This window comes from Chinchilla lanigera, unplaced genomic scaffold, assembly GCF_000276665.1.
Source record: "Chinchilla lanigera isolate Chin_1 unplaced genomic scaffold, ChiLan1.0 scaffold00063, whole genome shotgun sequence".
NCBI lineage: Eukaryota > Metazoa > Chordata > Mammalia > Rodentia > Chinchillidae > Chinchilla > Chinchilla lanigera.
The window spans coordinates 6,724,910-6,742,199 of record NW_004955464.1 but is presented as its reverse complement, the minus strand read 5'-3'; the positions used below and the strand labels follow the sequence as shown (position 1 = coordinate 6,742,199).

The window sequence follows — 17,290 nt, the reverse complement described above, 5'->3', positions numbered from 1 at the left end:
TTTTAGTGTTTTCTTCTCCAGGTTTTTTTTTTTTTTTTTTAAATGGAAGAGGTGCTGAGTTTTGTATCGCTTTTTCAGCTGCAAACATCTTTGAAGGATGTTTCTTAAGGTCAGTTTTTGACCCAATCAACTACAAATATATTCAGACTTATGAGTGTAGAAAGGATCTGGGAATTGGGGATGTGAGTGAGAAAAGATGAGACCATATTAATGACGATTGCCTTTTTGTTATTAAACCTGAAACACCCATTTGACACTCTTCTCTAGTTTTACTTTTTGATTTGCCCCATGATTAGAACTACTTTAAGAATCCTTGGATTTGTGCTGCTATTTATCAAAGATCAAACCAGTATAACATAGTAATTTCTGTCTTTTTTCCAACAATAGAAAGTAGTAATAAACATGAAAACTGGCTGGTCCTCTGGATTATTTAATCCAGTTTCATCCACCAGTTTCAACAGACAGTAGCACTTAATACCCCCCTTTTACAGTGCATTCTTGTATAACACCATTTATTTTTCTCTACAAGCCTTGAAAGCCACAGCTGCTCAGCCTGTAAGTACTGACATTACCCACGGCTAGTCAGTAGCAGTAAGACAGAAGGACAAAAAAGTTTAATGGAGGGCTAGGTGTTGTCACGCGTGCATGTAATCCCAGCACTTGGGAGGCTGAGGCAGGAGGATTGCTGTAAGTTCGAGACCAGCCTAGGCTACATAGTAAGTTCAAGACCAGCTTTACCTACACAGCAAAACTCTGTCTCAAAAAACCCAATTTTAATGGACTGCAAAGTATCAATACTATTCATGGTTTTGGCCCAAATTGCTGGACAGTAGAGCTAGTTGCAAAGAAAATATAGTACAGTAGGAAGACAGCTTTTAGAGGGGCAGGGAACAAGGGACATAGTGGTAATGAAAAGATGTATCCACTTTAAAATTTCTTTTAAGGCAGCAATAATGGATAGCTAGGTAAATCCCAGATGCTTGGAAATAGAGTGACTAGAGTTAATTAAGCATAGCGATCTAGGCCAGGGTTGATAATGTTTCAGCAGTTGTGGAAGATGCTGATGATACTGCCCAGGGAGTATGTGGAGATAGACTAGGAGAACATACAGTAGTGCCATCATACAGGCATCACCAGCACTGGTGACAAGTAGAAGTCACCTATTGAGACTGGAATGAACTACTCACAAAGATGAGGGAATTAGGCTAGAGTTGATCACAGAAGCCTAGGGTCTAAGTACTCAAAAGCAATGTAAAAACTTTTAAAAGTCCCTATGGGCACTGATAAAAGTATTAGGATATTTCCCAGAAAAGTTGCTTTTACCTGTACTTTGTTTCCTCTTAACAAGAGGGAAATGATTAAATAACTTCCTACAACTGTAGCCCCAGAAGCAGCTGCAGAGACCTACAGCCTTACAAGATCCAGCTTTTCTAGGGGCGTCATATCTGGTCATAGGGTAAACATTTCTATTGCTTGTTACTGAACTAAAGAACTTTTGTAGCAACATTAAAGCCATTTTTAAATATTACTTGAGTTTTCATATTCTTCAGTGAATCATTTAATACTTGGATTAATAAAAGTTACTCCTTGGTGCTATTATGACTTACGATACCCTTTGAGACTTTTAAAATTAAATGTAAGCATCTCTGCTCAAGTCTGTCATAGACTCCTAGCACTTCTTTATTAAGGTGGTGTAAATGGAAGGAAATGTCTTTGGCTAAATGACCCATGCACCAACCAAGTCATCAGTATGTTGTTAAAATAAAAATTCATTAAAATAATAAAGTAAAAACAAACCCACAAAGAAAAAAACAGATAAACTACCTCAAACAAAATTCAAAGCACATGTGGGCATGGTAATGAACTAAAAAAGCCAGGCATGGTAGAACACACCTGTGTAACCCCAGCACTCAGAAGGCTGAGACGAGGATCGTCACAAATTTGTAAACAGCCTGAATTCCCCAGTTTCAGGCCAGCTACATAATGAGGGGGAGGAAGAATACTAAAGGCATCATGACCAATGAATAGCAGAAAGCAGAGTGGCCCTGTTCTTTAGTTAGAACAGAGTAACTGGGCCACTGGGAGTGGTGGTGTACACCAGTAGTCCCAGCACTGGGGAGGCATGAGGCAGGATCCTTTGAGTCAGGAATTCAAACCTAGCCTGGCAACAGTTTAAGACTAAAAACACAACTAGCCGGGCATGGTGGCATTCACCTGTAATCCCAGCACTCAGGAGGTGAGTCAGGAGGATCTTTGCAAGTTCGAGGATAGCCTGAACCGTGTCTCAGAAAGACAAAAACAAACAAAAAAACAAAACCATGAAACTGCCAGGCATAGTGGCACATTCCTGTAATCCCAGCACACAGCTGAGGCAAAAGGATCTTGAGTTCAGGGCCGAGAAAACTAGCTGGGGGAAATTTTAAAGATGAGACGTAGCTCAATGGAAGAGCATTCTTGGGTTTGATCCCCAGTATTGAGAGGAAAAAAATGGGGGTGGGGGCATAGAACTAAAGCTCAGAAACCATAGGAATTGAGCAATCTCAAATAATTCTGATGAACCGAAATACATTATATGAGAACTGAGGCAGGGAAAAGCAAAATGAGATCGGTGGTTTCAGATTTTATAATGAGCTAGTGGAAGGCAGTAAAAACAAAAAGCTCCAAAATTCAGAAAAACTCAGGAATTTTACATTCTGCCAAAATTGTCTTTATAAAGGGAATAATATGTCTTTTTAAAAAGTATGCAGTCATGAGGGCGGGGGCACGATTTGTGACAATAAAGGTTAGCCAAACAAGGTGAATCAAATTAGGGACTTAGGAACACAACAGCTAGTAAAAAGAAACACTTTAGAAACTTTGAATAAATGTAACAAGGTGCAAATTAAATGTGAACACCATTACAGAGAAAAAAACAAGAAAAATCAAGTACGCTAGATTCATCTTTCATAGCAGGACCCAAATACAGGCTAATTAAAACATGAAACAAGAAAAAAACCACCAGCCTTTTTAGTGTTTCCCTTAACTGACCATATTTTTAGGAGGAATCTTAGACTGTCTTGGGAAAAAATTTATGTCAAATATTTCAATTCCTATTTTCTTAAATTCAGATAAAATTAACTTACTTTATTTCTTAAATATACCACATGAGCCCAATTTTGTACAACTTCTTGTGAAGCAGAGGTATTACTCTTGGAGGCTGAGGCAGACAGATCAAAAGTTTAAGCCCAGCCTGGGCAACTTGGCAACACCCTGTCTCAAAATTTTAAAAGGACTTGGGGATATTACTCAGTGAAAAGGCCCCCTTCTTTGTTCAACCCCATTACCCACCCGCCAAACTGTGTATATATGTTTCTGTTCTGAATAGTACTTATTTCTAATAAGCTTTTAAGTGATTTTGACGCTTGGTACTTATACAATGCCTTTTGTTCTTCAAAACTTTTTTACCAAGGAAAAGTTACTTAGGAATTTAAACCTTTTTAAAAGTGTTATAATTACAAACTGGTAACCACTTTTCTGGAGGGCAGTTTGGCAGGATGTACCAAGGGTATACTCAGTTTTTTACCAAATAAAAACACCATTTTTAGGAATTCTCCCTAACAGCATAAACACACAAGTAGCTATATCCCACTGTATATAGGAACAATGCAGTGGGAAAAAAAAAAAATCAAAACCCACCTGAAAGGAATAAATTACATAGTTTACCTAGTATATTTTTTAATAATCTTAGCCACATCAAACATATAAAATATTTTTAAAAACATGATCTTAAGGATTTTTCCGGGTAAGATAATTTCATCCAGGCAGGTATCACCTTAGTGACTTATGTGAGACCCCATCTCAGAATTTAAAAAGGGTAGGGATGCAGCTCTATTCAAAGGCTCTGGAGGGTTTAAAACCCCTGTATAACAAAAAAGAAAATCTTTTCATTTGCTTTATAATGTATCCAAACTTCTAGTCAACTTTGTAAACTTAAAAAACTAAGATAATTCTGTTTTTGAACCTGGGAGGTTTTCCCAGTTATTTAAAACTGGTATGTATGGAAGGAAGAGCAAATGAGATGTTGAAAATTAGTATATATAACACCATCATAAAGCAGAACCCCGGTTACTGATCACCAGATTACCCATTAATCCTTTTATACTTCATATTACATTTTTTTGTTTTAGTTTTTTCAGACAGGGTCTCACTACAGTTCAGGCTGGCCTTGGACTCACTATGTAGCCCACACTGGCCTTGAACTCACTGTGATCCTACTGCCTCAGCCTTCTCTGTGCTGGGATTACAGCTGTGCACCACCATGCTTGGCATAATGTTCCACCTATGGAACAGCACATAACAGTATAATAAATTTTTTCTCTTCAAATTCGTTCTCAAAAAAAATTACTAAAAAAAAAAAAAAGCTGAGGATATAGCTCAGTGGCACAAGTGCCTGCCTGCCAAGCACAAGGTCCCGAGTTTGATTCTCAGTACCAAAAAAAAAAAAAGAAATTATCAAATTTTTGTTCTGTTATTTTTCTAGGTAACATACACGAAGTTCATGCAAAAATTCAAACAGTTGCACCCTTCAGCATAAATGGGTTAAGATCTTTTTTGCCTGTGGTGGACTGAATTCAAGAGGGAAGGCTGAGTAGGGAACACTTTGTTACTACAGGTTTTCTTTTGTTTTTCTTGAAAAATTTCGAATACATTCAGAAGTATGGAGAACTGTAAAACACCCCTATACACCTTATCACCTACTTTCCAACACTTAGAAGGAGATAAAATATTTGAACATTAATACTGAACATAATTTAAAGACAATCTTGAATGCTCAAAGTCTTATTTTAACACAAAAGCATATTTGGGCCAGGTATCTCATTAACAAAACAAATGAGCTGACTTGAGCACTAAGATTCTGACATCTACTGAAGTTTTAATATGAAAAACAGTAGTCCTCTTACGTTTTTTTTTAATGGCAGGCTGCAGCTGCTGAGTAGCATGCAGATAACCGCTGCCTCAATGGGCAACCCCTGCCTCCAGCTTTCTGCTCACTCCCAGGGCCAGAGCTCACCAGCATGTCTCCCAGTGGCTCGCAGACAGGCTGGCCACGGGGAGTCAACCTGTTCAGCAACGAGGACACTAACCCCTCATCTTGGAGCGCACTATCAACCGGTACCCTCCTTCTGACTACACTTTTGGTACAGTAAAGCCCCTCTATGAAACGGTCAGCTCTGTTGCAGCCCGATTTCAGTACCTGAAGGAAGAATTTGATAAAATTGGAATGAGGACTGTAGAAGGGGTTCTGATTGTACATGAGCACCAGCTTCCCCGTGTTACTCCTACAGCTGGGAACAACTTTCTTCAAATTACCTAGTGGTAAATTTAACCCAGAAGAAAAAGTTGAAGAACTAAAATGCTTAATGACGGAAATGATGGGTCGCCAGGATGGAGTACTCCAAGACTGGGTCACTGATGACTGCAATGGTAACTGGTGGAAGCCACATTTTGAGCCTCCTCAGTATCCATATATTCCTGCACATATTACAAAGCATAAGGAACATACGAAGTTGTTTCTGGTTCATCTTCAAGAGAAAGCCTTGTTTGCAGTTCCTACAAGTTTCAAGCTGGCAGCTGTACCACTGAGCTGTATGAGTGCACCAGGGTATGGATCCATCATTTCCAGTCTTTCTCAGCTACTGAGCAGGTTCAATTTTATATATAACTGAATTCCTGCAAAGAGGACACTTGTAAAAGAAGCTGCCTCTGTGAGCACAGCTATAAACAGTATAGAAGAATAAACACAGTAGAAAAGTTTTTTTTTCGTTTTATCTTTTTCCCAATTCCTAAATTTATATAACCTTCTTACTGTTTGAATAATAAAGATGAAGAACTAGATAGTGATGCCTTCACCAACAAATGTGATGTTTACTTTTGCTTCTATTCATACTTTTTTTGTACCACATTAAAGAATGTGAACTTTTATTTGTATTGTTTTTTAATTTCTCGTTAAACTTTGAAAAATGTTAAAAAAAAATAACCAGTAAACATTCCTGATTTTTTTTTTTTTTTTTAGTCTTTTTGAGACAGGGTCTTGCTATGTAGCCCAGGCTGGTCTCGAACTCACCAAGATCCTCCTGCTTCAGCCTCCGGAGTGCTGGGATTACAGGTGTGCACCACCACGCCAGACTAACATTCCTGATCTTAACCCAGGGTTGCACATATGACAAGAATATGCTCAAACCTGCCTGGGTTTTGTAGAATATTTCAAATATTCTTTGTGCTGGAAAACATGGCAGGGCCTAGAGAGTCTCCCATTTAAGTAACGTGTAATCAGAATAAAGATAATGCACTGTCCTTAAAACACATTTTTACCTAGTCTGTGTGTTTCCAAATGGATCTATAGCATCATGTGGCCTAAAATCCCCAGCAATCTAATTAAAAGATTAAGAGAAATTACCTCACTTACTGTATAGTACCAAAACATCTAAAGCATATTTGCACCAACAACTCCGGAGTGAATTCCAAAGTCATACACTTCTCCGGTACCAGGAACCGAACTCACCACCTTGTGCTTGCCAGGCAGGCGCTTTTGCCACTGAGCTAAATCCCCAGCCTAGTCATGCACTTCTTAACAATGGTTCTATCAACAACCAACTTCATGATCCCATAAATAATGGAGCTGAAAAATTCATCTTATCTAATGAAGTAGTAGATGGCATGACATGGTGATGCTGGTATAAACAACTCTAGCATGCTACCAGATGTATGTAACACACATTTTGTACAGTACATACTTTATTGTTAGTGTTTCACTTACAAAAAAACAAGTTTACTGTAGAAGAGAATGTTGTGTTTCCCTGGCAGCAACTTCACACACCTGCCTTTTACTGCATGTCTGGACTGCATCAAGATGTTCAGTGACTGACCTATAACGTCTAGGTTTATTTAAGTACATTGATGATGTCTGCATGGTAATGAAATCACCCAATGATACATCGCTTAAAACATATTCCCATCCCTAAGCAGGGTTTTTTGTTAGTTGTTTGTTTTTTTGAGACAGCATCTCAATATGTAGCCCCGGCTGGCCTCCAACTCACAATCTTCTGGCTTTGGCTTCTGGCATGCAGAGCTTACAGGCATGTGCCACCATGCCTGAACATAATCGTAACTCTAGTCACCAACCTTAAGCATTATTAGTAAACAATTACCATCCTGGTAAGTGTGCTTTCCAGGTGGCAGCACAGGCCTCAAAGCCGACAGTCTAACACATCCTGGTACCTTAATAAATAAAAATTGTCTTGCCACTACTCTAACTGCTCATGTTAGTCTCCAAGTTTAAGAAACTTCTTCACAAGATCCTTCCTGATTCACATTCAAACATGTAAATGTGTTACCTCTGGACTTCATTTTTTTGCTTTACCCTGCAATTTTCATTTTCAATGATAAAATGGAGATGGCATCTGCACCTATCAACTTCATTATGGTTGTGAAAATCCAATAAAATATATGACATGAAAAGATCCTTGAATCTGGAAAAGTCTAATTTACATTCACTGAAAGTAAAATCGATAAATGACTACATTTTCATCATCTAAACCAGATGAATTAACCAAATTTGACTCTTGTAAAAAAGATTTATTAACTTAAAATAGAACTGCAAATACAGGCAAAAGCAACTTTCTGTTCACATTTGAGTATGTTCAATATACAAGTATGTAAAAAAAATTTTTGAATCTTCATGTTGTCGCATTTTATTTTTTTACTTTTTAAAAAGTTTTTGGCACTACAAGGTTCTGTAAAGAATAGAAGTGACAAATTTAAAACACATGAAATTCTTTCCTAATTCTTAAGAACAATATATATAAAGTCTGAAGCAACCAAAGTATGAATACAGCTAATAGAAAATAAAGAATGTAATTTTTAAATTCTCTCTTTATACAATTCATCAAGGTTAAACAAAACATAAAATTCCCTTAAAAATAGGGTAATAAAATAGATGAAATTTGTATCACTCGATTTAGTGATACTAGTAAAAACTATACTTCATATTTATATACAAATAATACAGTGTTTAAAAACAGTCTTAGAATTTAAATAAGCTATCTAAACATGTTAAAATTTTAAATCAAGACCTGATTTGTTTTGCTTTCCATTAAATGTCACTTTTTCTGCTGAATGTAACTGACATTGAGGTACGGATACCCTTGAGACAGCAGGATTGGCTGGTTGCTGTGGATCGGTAGACCAGCTGAAAGAAAATGGACTCGCATTACTCCGACACGTTTCCTCTTGGTGGGTGGGGACAACGCTCTCTACACCGACGGGCGGCACATCTGTCTGTTGGATATAACACAGACAGGAAACTGAGAGGCTTGTGCCTATTTATCTGACAGCCCTTTAGAATTAACTTGTAGCTAGTTCTCTTATTTTCTATTTATATAACAGGAGGAGATAAAGCATGTCCAAACATTTGGAGAGGAAGAGATGAAAAATGTGAATAGTGAAAAAAAGGAGAGGAGACAGATAAAGGAGAGATCATGGGAAGATACTTTCCATGGGAGAATTTTTTTTGTTTTTGTTTTTTGAGACAGGGTCTCGCTATGTAGTTCAGGCTGAGTCTGAACTGTGTAGTCCAGGCTGGCCATGAACTCACAACAATCCTCCTGCCTCAGCCTCCCACGTGCTGGGATTACAGGCGTGCGCCACCACACCCGGTTCCATGGAAGATTTTCAGACTTTCCTCGCCTAAAAGAAGTTGCACAAGTGCTAACAGAATCTAGAAGCCCTAGACCTTTGCTCAAGGGAACTCAATCATAGTCAGGTTCTGCCATTCTGTAATACAGAGATACTCAAGAGTACACAGTTTAAGAACACCTGACTGTATCAAGTCTGAGGGTCCTCCTCTTAGAGTTATCATTTCATTCAGTCAACATTTCCCTAGGGGTTGAAGAGAGAGTAGGGGAATGAGGGGGGAAAAAGAAGTTTTATCATATACAGGTACAAATTCTCTATGATAAATAAGACTGTTATGTATATCTAAAATGTACCAAGAAAATCTAATGTAAAAAAAAATTTCCCAAGTGTGTGCCTTTAGTATCTTACACTCCTAATTGATCTATAGTGACTGACTCCACTGTTAAATTCCTGAACAAACTAAAGCCCACTCTGACATCACCTATTGGAACAGATAATCTTAAGGCAAGTAGGTTAGAAAAAGTGTTCCTAGTTCCTTGAAATTCACAGTTTGGAGTATTCATTACCCAAATCAAAGCCATTACTGGTACTATAGCACTAGCAGAATACAATAAATGCTAATTTCATTTAATTCCTACTTCTACTAAACAAATCTGACCATGCCTCTACTTGACTGAAAAAGTTCTATCATATCCTTTCTGCTTACTAAACTGAGTCCAAACTCCTTCAAAACATGGTCTCAGCTACATGAGAAAGCTACCATTGCTAGCTTTCTCATTTATACATCTTTCTCATATACTTCAACCCTCTAGTCATGACTTTCTCTTCTTTTTCATTAGATCAGGCTAAAACTCAGTGGCTTTTCACATATAGGAATACTCTTCCTTCCTTCTAGTTTCTAGGGCAAAAAAAAAAATTCCTGCATCAATTTCAAGATCTAGTTCAAAATCTTGTGTGATAGCCAAATCCTGTTTGTTCTACTAGGGCAATGTTACTTCCATTAAACTCATATTCTTGTCTACTTCACATACATTGCTTTCTTAATAAAATGTGCCTTAAGTATGGAGATTTTACTTCACTCTTGCTTGAAGAAGCAGCATCTAATATGCTCTCAATAAATGTTTACTTGAATTGATGAATTTTCATTCCCAGAATCTGGCCTTCACTGAGGCACCTTGTTCCCAAATAAAACCCACCCAACCTGTTAACTAATTTGTAAGCAACAGTACCTTGAGTATAGAAAGGTTTGTTGGGCTGAAATCTCGTGTTTCCCTGATGCATGAAGTTTTGATGCAAACCATAAGGCCACGAAGCTGGGACAAGGGGGAAATGGGGACGTGGTGCATGTTCCCAAGGAATTGGAGGATTGAGTCCTCGAAAGCCTGGCTCTGCATTTCAAGCAAAAAAGAAAAACATATTTTAATATATTAGTCTGCTCATTCAAATATTTCTTTGCTCCACAAAAATATACTAACTACATACCACTGGCTATGAACTATATGCTAAATCCAAATAACAAAAACCAGGTTTTTTTTTTTTTTTTTTTTTTTTTTTGGTTTTTTTCTGGTACCGGGAATTGAACTCACAACCTCATGCTTGCCAGGCAAGCGCTGTGCCACTGAGCTAAATCCCCAGCCCCTAACTAAATCCCCAGCCCCTCAAAAACCAGTTTTAAAGAATCAAGCATCATAACACACACACACACACACACACACACACACACAGAATCAAGCATTATTTGCTTATTCAAAAAAAGAGGCATACGCTATACCAGATAGGCAAAATGTGTTCTGAAGAGAGAGCTAATCCAGGTTATAAAGGTCAGAGAAAGTTTTCTGAAGATAACTGTCTAAGCAAGATTTTAAAGAACAAGATAGGCCAAACACGCCACAGAGCAGGTATGTTAGACAGAAGGAACAGCATGTACAAAAGCCTAAATGCAGGAAAGTTCACCAAGTTTGGGAACTACGAAACAGTAAGACAGAAAAAGTAGAGAGGGGACAGCTGAAATAATGGAGATGATATTCTAAGCAGGGAAAACCACTTAGATAATCAGGGGTAAGATAAAGTGGTAAGAGAAAAGGCTACACAGGCAGATGGATATACTGAAAGAAACAACACACCATATGCTAAGTAATTTATATATTATCCTTGAAACAATTATCCCACAATCAATTACATCTTGGGCCAGAAGGGAGATTCTATCAGAAACTTGAGGCACTGAAGTGTAATGGTTGACAGCTTGAGCTCAGAATAGTTAAAATTTGGGACCAAACATGTTTTAGTTCAAACCACAGTTCTGAAAATTTTAAAAGTTCCATTTTGACCTCAGGCTGTTATAAGAAATAAAAAAGTGACTTATACAAGTTCTGGCACACAGATAGGGATTCAAACTCTACCCCCAAAAAGTCAACCTCTTCTTCTCCCTCTCTCCCCTTCCCTCTCCTCTCTCTCTCTTGTCTCTATCTCCTTCCCTTTCTAAGATACATCTATGATGCAGGTAACATTCTTTTCAAAGCAAATTACCTACCGAATCTTCTGGCTTGTTTCTGGTGGATTTTCTCATTCAAGATCACAGTGTGCTAAGAAATGAACTGAAAGACTATGCCCTTATTCACTATCTTTCTAGCAGGAACTCAAACTAGGAGGTATGCAATTACAAAGAGCAGGGAGGAAGAAATAGAGTAAACCCCTATTGGCTTCATTCTGACAAGCCAGTCTTCTCAGGGGCATCCAGGAAGATAAAGAGCCTGATCACTGTAAGTTCACACAGCCATATTACAACTAAGGGGCAAAACAAAAGAGCTCAGGCTTTACAAAATAAATGAGCTGGGTGTGCAGATTTAAGTTATGACCAATTGAGAAATGACATTCTAACATAAAAGGATATTTTGTAAGGATACAGTCCAACCCATCTTGCCCATTTTTACAACCAATTTTCATAGTACAAGTAATATAATCTCATTAGAAATACTAATGAAAATGGAGGAAATTTAGTATAAACAAAAAATAAAAATAAACTAAAACCATAATTATTGTTTTAATAAATTCTTGCCTAGTCCCTTTTTTAAAAAAAAACTAGGGATTAGTCTAGGACCTTTGTACTGAGCTACATTCCTAGCTCTTTTTGATTTTGTGAGAGTCTCAACTGAGTCAATAAGTTGACAAGGCTGGGCTCACAATTGTGTCTCCTTGCCTCAGCCTCCCAGAGCACTGGGATTGCAGGCATGTGTCACCATGCCTCGCCAGTCCTTCCATTTTTAATACAGTGGTAATTTCAGCTTTAATATTAATTCTGAGCTGTGTACCCATACAATAAGTATTAATAGTTTACCATACACTAATAATATGTAACATGAAAAATGTATCTACCATATACTGGGCACTAAATTAGCTACGAGAAAGTGACAGATAAAACACAATTCTTAGCTTCTATGAAGTTCAGTCCAATGTGCTATGCAGAAAAGTAAACAATTTCAACCTTGGTAACAAAAGTGCTAAGATACAGATTTAAAGGAAACAAGGAGACAAAGCATACTCAATACATTTGAAGGATAGGATCAGTAAGAGTTATAGACTCTTGAAGAAAATGACAATTTAAAAAACAGGGTGTGTGAATCAAGCTTTGGGGCAAGGAAGAAAAAGTGTGACAGTAGACATCTGAAGTAACAGAGATGATATTCCAGGTGGAACCACTCAGATAAACAATCTGGGGTAAGAGTAAGGTACATTTGGGGGATGTTTTCTTAACACCTTATCACTGAAACAGATCTACTAGTAGCAGGCAGGGGTCAAGGTTGAAATATTAAAAACTTAGTTAATATATCAAGGGCAAAACACTACGTTTTTATATATACATTTTCATGGTTATATAAGTCAGTCGCTATTGTGGTAATGTAAAAAAAATTATCCCTAAAATTCCTTGAAAACTGATAAAGGGAGAGCAATTTTTGGCCTTCATTTCCTATACAAATTACATTTTAGGGTAATAAAGAGGTTAATAAAAGAAAAGTTCTTAATAGACAAGTCATAAAGAACAAATACAAAATCATCATTTTACCAAGTCCTAGTGAAATAATAGATAATGGCAACAATTATCAATGGCAACTAAGAACATTAAGTAAAAATTAATGAACTTTATAATGGATAGAAGAAGCGGACATCCCCTAACTCACAGATCAATCTTGAATCACTAAAATAGGAACAACCAGATTCCTTCTAAAGTGAGGGATCAGAAAATATACAAGATCAACCAAGAGGTACTCTTGCATCCTCCCCAAAAAATCTACTGGTGCTAATGAAGTCTCTGAGTTAAATTATATGGAAAAGATAATACTAGCCAACTCCAGAATGTGAGAAATTCTAGTTTCTTCAACCAATACTTCATATGGGGAAAAACAGGAGACTTTATAAATTGAAGGACATTTATGAGACATAGAAACTACATACATAGCACTTGGGAGGCTAAGGCAAGACAACTGCTGCAAGTTTAAGGCCAGCCTGGGCTAGATAATGAGTTCAAGGTCAGCATGAACTACACAGCAAGACCCTGTCTCAAAAACAAAAAAACAAAATCAAAAAACTATATACAACATATGGGCTTTATATGAGTCCTAATTCAGAAATTAAAAAACAAGATACTTTTTCCTTAGACAAATGGAAAAATGAACAAGAAGTGGGTATCAGATGATACTGGGCACAGATCTTATGATTAAGAGATACAAACTGAAGTTTTTCTTAAATTGGTGGCACCATGTCAGACAAGAACAATAGTAAATTACCAATAACCGTTATTCATTAGTGAGGAGAGTTCATCATACTTTACTCTCCTTTTTGTATATGCTCCTAGGTCTCCATAAAAATCTTAAAGATATTTATCACTAAAATGCTGAATATAAAACTAGCAAATATGACAAATGTCAACTTTTTTTTGGGGGGGGGGACCTTTTTTTTGAGACAGGGTCTCACTATGCAGTTCAGGCTGGCTTTGAGTTCACTTTGTAGCCCAGGCTGGCCATGAACTCACAACAATCCTCCTGCCTCAGCCTCCCGAGTGCTGGGATTACAGGCATGTGCCACCATGCCCGGCTTTGTCAACTATTTTTTAAATAACACTTTTATAATCAAAGTATTACTTAATACTTGTCTAAGAACTGAGATTATAGACAACTTCCTATTTTTCAAATGTTCTATAATAAATACATATCAAACAAAAAAATTAAATGCCACTCATTGTTAGTATCTTTTGATTACTGAAGAACTGCTCCTTCCTTAGAGTTACAGTACAGGCTTTTAGAGCACAGCACACAGATTTTGAAGGAACAAATGTTTATTTCTTTGATCTACCATTAACCCTTCAATTCATCAACTATAAAATGAATGTCAACAATACCTACACCAAGCAAGTGGCATGGAAAATTTTAAAAATAAAATTATAGCTAATATTAATATACAGTGCTTTATTTAATATTCATAATATCCCTGAGTAAGATGCTATTAGTATCTTTTTCACAGATGAAACCAACACACAAAGTGATTAAGTAATTGCCCAAGACCTCATAATAAATGGCAAAGCCAGGATTCAAATCTAGGTATCTGATCCCAGATCCTATACTATTTACTTTTATTTAATTCTATACTGTATCTCCATACATATTACTGGCCTTACTTTTTCCACATTATTTCCCCAGGTTAAACCAATAATGCCAATTACCCCCCTTTCTACAAACAGACAGATACAGAAGAAGAAAAGGAAGCGTTACCCGAATTCCCCACTGCACCGTTGTTCACCAGGGAATTTGGAGCCACAGTTCGAGGCCAGTGTCCATCATGAGAGGAGCTAGGGATTGCCATGGGTCTGGCAGCAGGCTGTGCAAAAATGATGCTGGGATCATTCAGGCCAATACTGCTGGGGGCACTGCCTGGTGCAGAGTGGATTACTGGGCCATGAATGGGCCAAGATGGGGCAGGGATTTGGAGGGGGTGCATTGGCAACAATCCCATACTGTGCATGGGAGAATACTGAGCTGGTGGTGACTGGGGAAAGTTATACATGGGCATCTGGACCTGATGGGAAGCCTGTGCTCCCTGCTGAGGGGGGCCAAGCTTAGGTTGGGATCCTGACTGGGATGGAGGCTGGGTAACAGCAGGTGACTGGGAAGAGTTCTGTGGAAAAGGCTGGGGCTGAGGAGAATAAGACGGTGAATCAGACTGCAGAGAAAAAAAAGACACATTTTAGAATTAACTTACAAACATCTTAATTAACGTAGAGATTATCAAAATACAAAATTATGAAGTTACTTCATTAGAAATCATATACAGAACTATAACATATGTATAATAATAAATAAGAGAAGTTTATTTACATGATTTTTTTTCAAATCTTTTCTCATAAGGTAGTGCCTTACAGAATTTTTTTTTTGCCTTACAAACTTTTAAATCATCCAAAGACAAGACAGCCTAGACAACATTCCCACCATGTACAATATGTACCTCTCATTGTGAACTAATCACTACATGTAAATAACTCAGTTACTTTTTTTGATTCATCAGTAAGTTATTGCCCCTTTATGTACTGGGCAATACTTTAGGTACTAAGAGGAGTAACATGTACCCCTTCATGGACTTTAAAGTTGATTGGGGAAAAACAGGGAACAAAAAAGATTACGTAAACTATCACAATAAAGTATAATTACTACTGTGATAAAGAATGTATAGTGTATAACGTATAATGAAATTCCAAAGCAGGAATATCTAAATCCACTTTGAGAAGAGTAAGGAAGAAAATAAGTGGAGAACAAAGAAGACTTCCTGGAGAAAGTGATCTTTTAAGCTTAGAATCAAGGGTAAAGAGAAATCAATTTGATAAAGAGATGACACAGATATCGGGAAGGAAAAGTATTTGCACGTAGAGGGATTAACATGACTGAAGATGTACAGGCCTGAAAACATGGCATTTTAATGTAAAATTTGCAAGAAGCTTAATATTATTGTATGCACATCTGAGGCTCAATAACTAAACAGGGGCAAGATAATGAAGCGTTCTTACAGCCCTTTTAACTTACACTATATACTGAGGGCAGTGGGAAACCAATGAATGATTGTAGTCAGGACAGCAATATGAGCAATCTGAATTTTAGAAAAATTATTCTCAAGAATGAAATAGAAGTACCATGAGACCACAATGTTAAGTGAAATAAATCAGATACACAAGTTTAAATATCACATGGTTTCTCTGACATGAGAAACCTATAATTAAAAAAAGGCAAAATAAAAAATATGAAGCACGGAGATAGATCATTCTTAGTGGAGAAGAGGGTGAAGGGGGTCAAGAGATGGAGGGACAGGAGAAGAAGGCGTGGGATAAGGAACGAAAAAAGGAATTGGGATGTATTATGTGCATGGTCCAACTCCACACAAGGAATGTAAAACATTATGTATGGCAAACATGTACCAAAAAAAGCAAAGGAAGAGGTTCAAGAGATGAGTGAGGGGGAAAGAAGGGAAGGAGAAGAGGATGAAAAAAGATGTATTATGTTCACACTTCCCTCAAGGAATGAAAACTATGTATGTGTACTAATAAACCAAAATAAAATTTAAAAATAAAGATAAAAAAGGAAAAAAACCCCAGACTGATGAAGCTACAATATATAATGCAGCAGTCCTGAGATGATAATAGCCTACACTACAGAAAACAATAAAGGGAAGCAAATGGCTGGTTTTTTGGGTTTTTTTGATTGTTTTTGTTTTTTGCCTTTTTTTGAGACAGGGTCTTGCTATGCAGTTCAGACTGGCTTTGAGCTCACTATATAGCCCAGGCTGGTCTCAAACTTGCAACAATCCTCCTGTCTCAGCCTCCCGAGTGCTGGGATTACAGGCATGCGCCACCACGCCCAGCTACATAGCTATTATTTTTAAAAGGCAGAATTTAACAATAGAATTTAATGAATGGCTATGGACACTGAGGGAGAGGGAAAAGTTCTTGAAACTACAGATAATGAGATGACAAACAGGAAGACAGAGCAAATCTGAGGGTTGGAAAGAAATATAAACTATATTCTATACATGTTGGGGTTAAAGTCCATCAGAAGAGTGATGTCTGGTTTACAGAATCTTAGATTAGAAAAAAGTGCAAGAAGCAGAGAACAAAAGTCAGGGGCAGCATTTAAAAAAAAGTTACAGCCTATGTTTTAGAGAGAAAGAGCCCAAGGATTCAAATTCTGAGTTCAAGTGTCCACTGACTGCAGGCAAGAAACTTAAATCTCAATTTCTTCTCTTGTAAAGTGTAAATAATAACAGAAGTTACCTCGTATGTTTTTGTAAAAATTAATTTATGTGGAATATATAAATACCAAACTCAGGTTAGTACTTTTTTTTTGAGGAGGAAGAGTCCATGTTGCCCAGGTTAGTCCTGAACTCTTGGGCTCAAGTGATCTTCCCACCATAGCCTTCAGAGAGCTGAGATTACAGGTGTATGTCAATGAGTCCAGCTGTAGACACATTGTTGTAATAAGAGATAGATGGTAGGAAGATTTTAAAATAAGAACAGGATACTGGCCAGGTGTGGTGGCACATGTCTGTAATGCCAGCACTTGGAGGCCGAGGCAGAAAGATCACT

General features: G+C 37.4%; 1 protein-coding gene and 1 pseudogene across 6 annotated transcripts in view; one reads left to right on the top strand and one right to left on the bottom strand.

The window, feature by feature from the left end:
* Positions 1–2,749: 2,749 nt before the first annotated feature.
* LOC102026511 lies at positions 2,750–5,961 on the top strand (annotated as a pseudogene).
* Positions 5,962–7,593: 1,632 nt separating this feature from the next.
* Positions 7,594–17,290, bottom strand: part of Zcchc11 (zinc finger, CCHC domain containing 11) — a gene marked incomplete at its 5' end in the record, with an annotated part of 124,257 nt that continues 114,560 nt past the window's right edge. For 3 of the 6 annotated variants that reach the window (XM_005398575.2, XM_005398576.2, XM_005398577.2), the window contains 3 exon segments: positions 7,594–8,227; positions 9,903–10,061; positions 14,436–14,883. In XM_005398575.2, coding sequence (XP_005398632.1) covers positions 8,139–8,227; positions 9,903–10,061; positions 14,436–14,883 — 696 coding nt within the window. In that variant the 3' untranslated portion in view covers positions 7,594–8,138. 6 annotated transcript variants of the gene reach the window in all.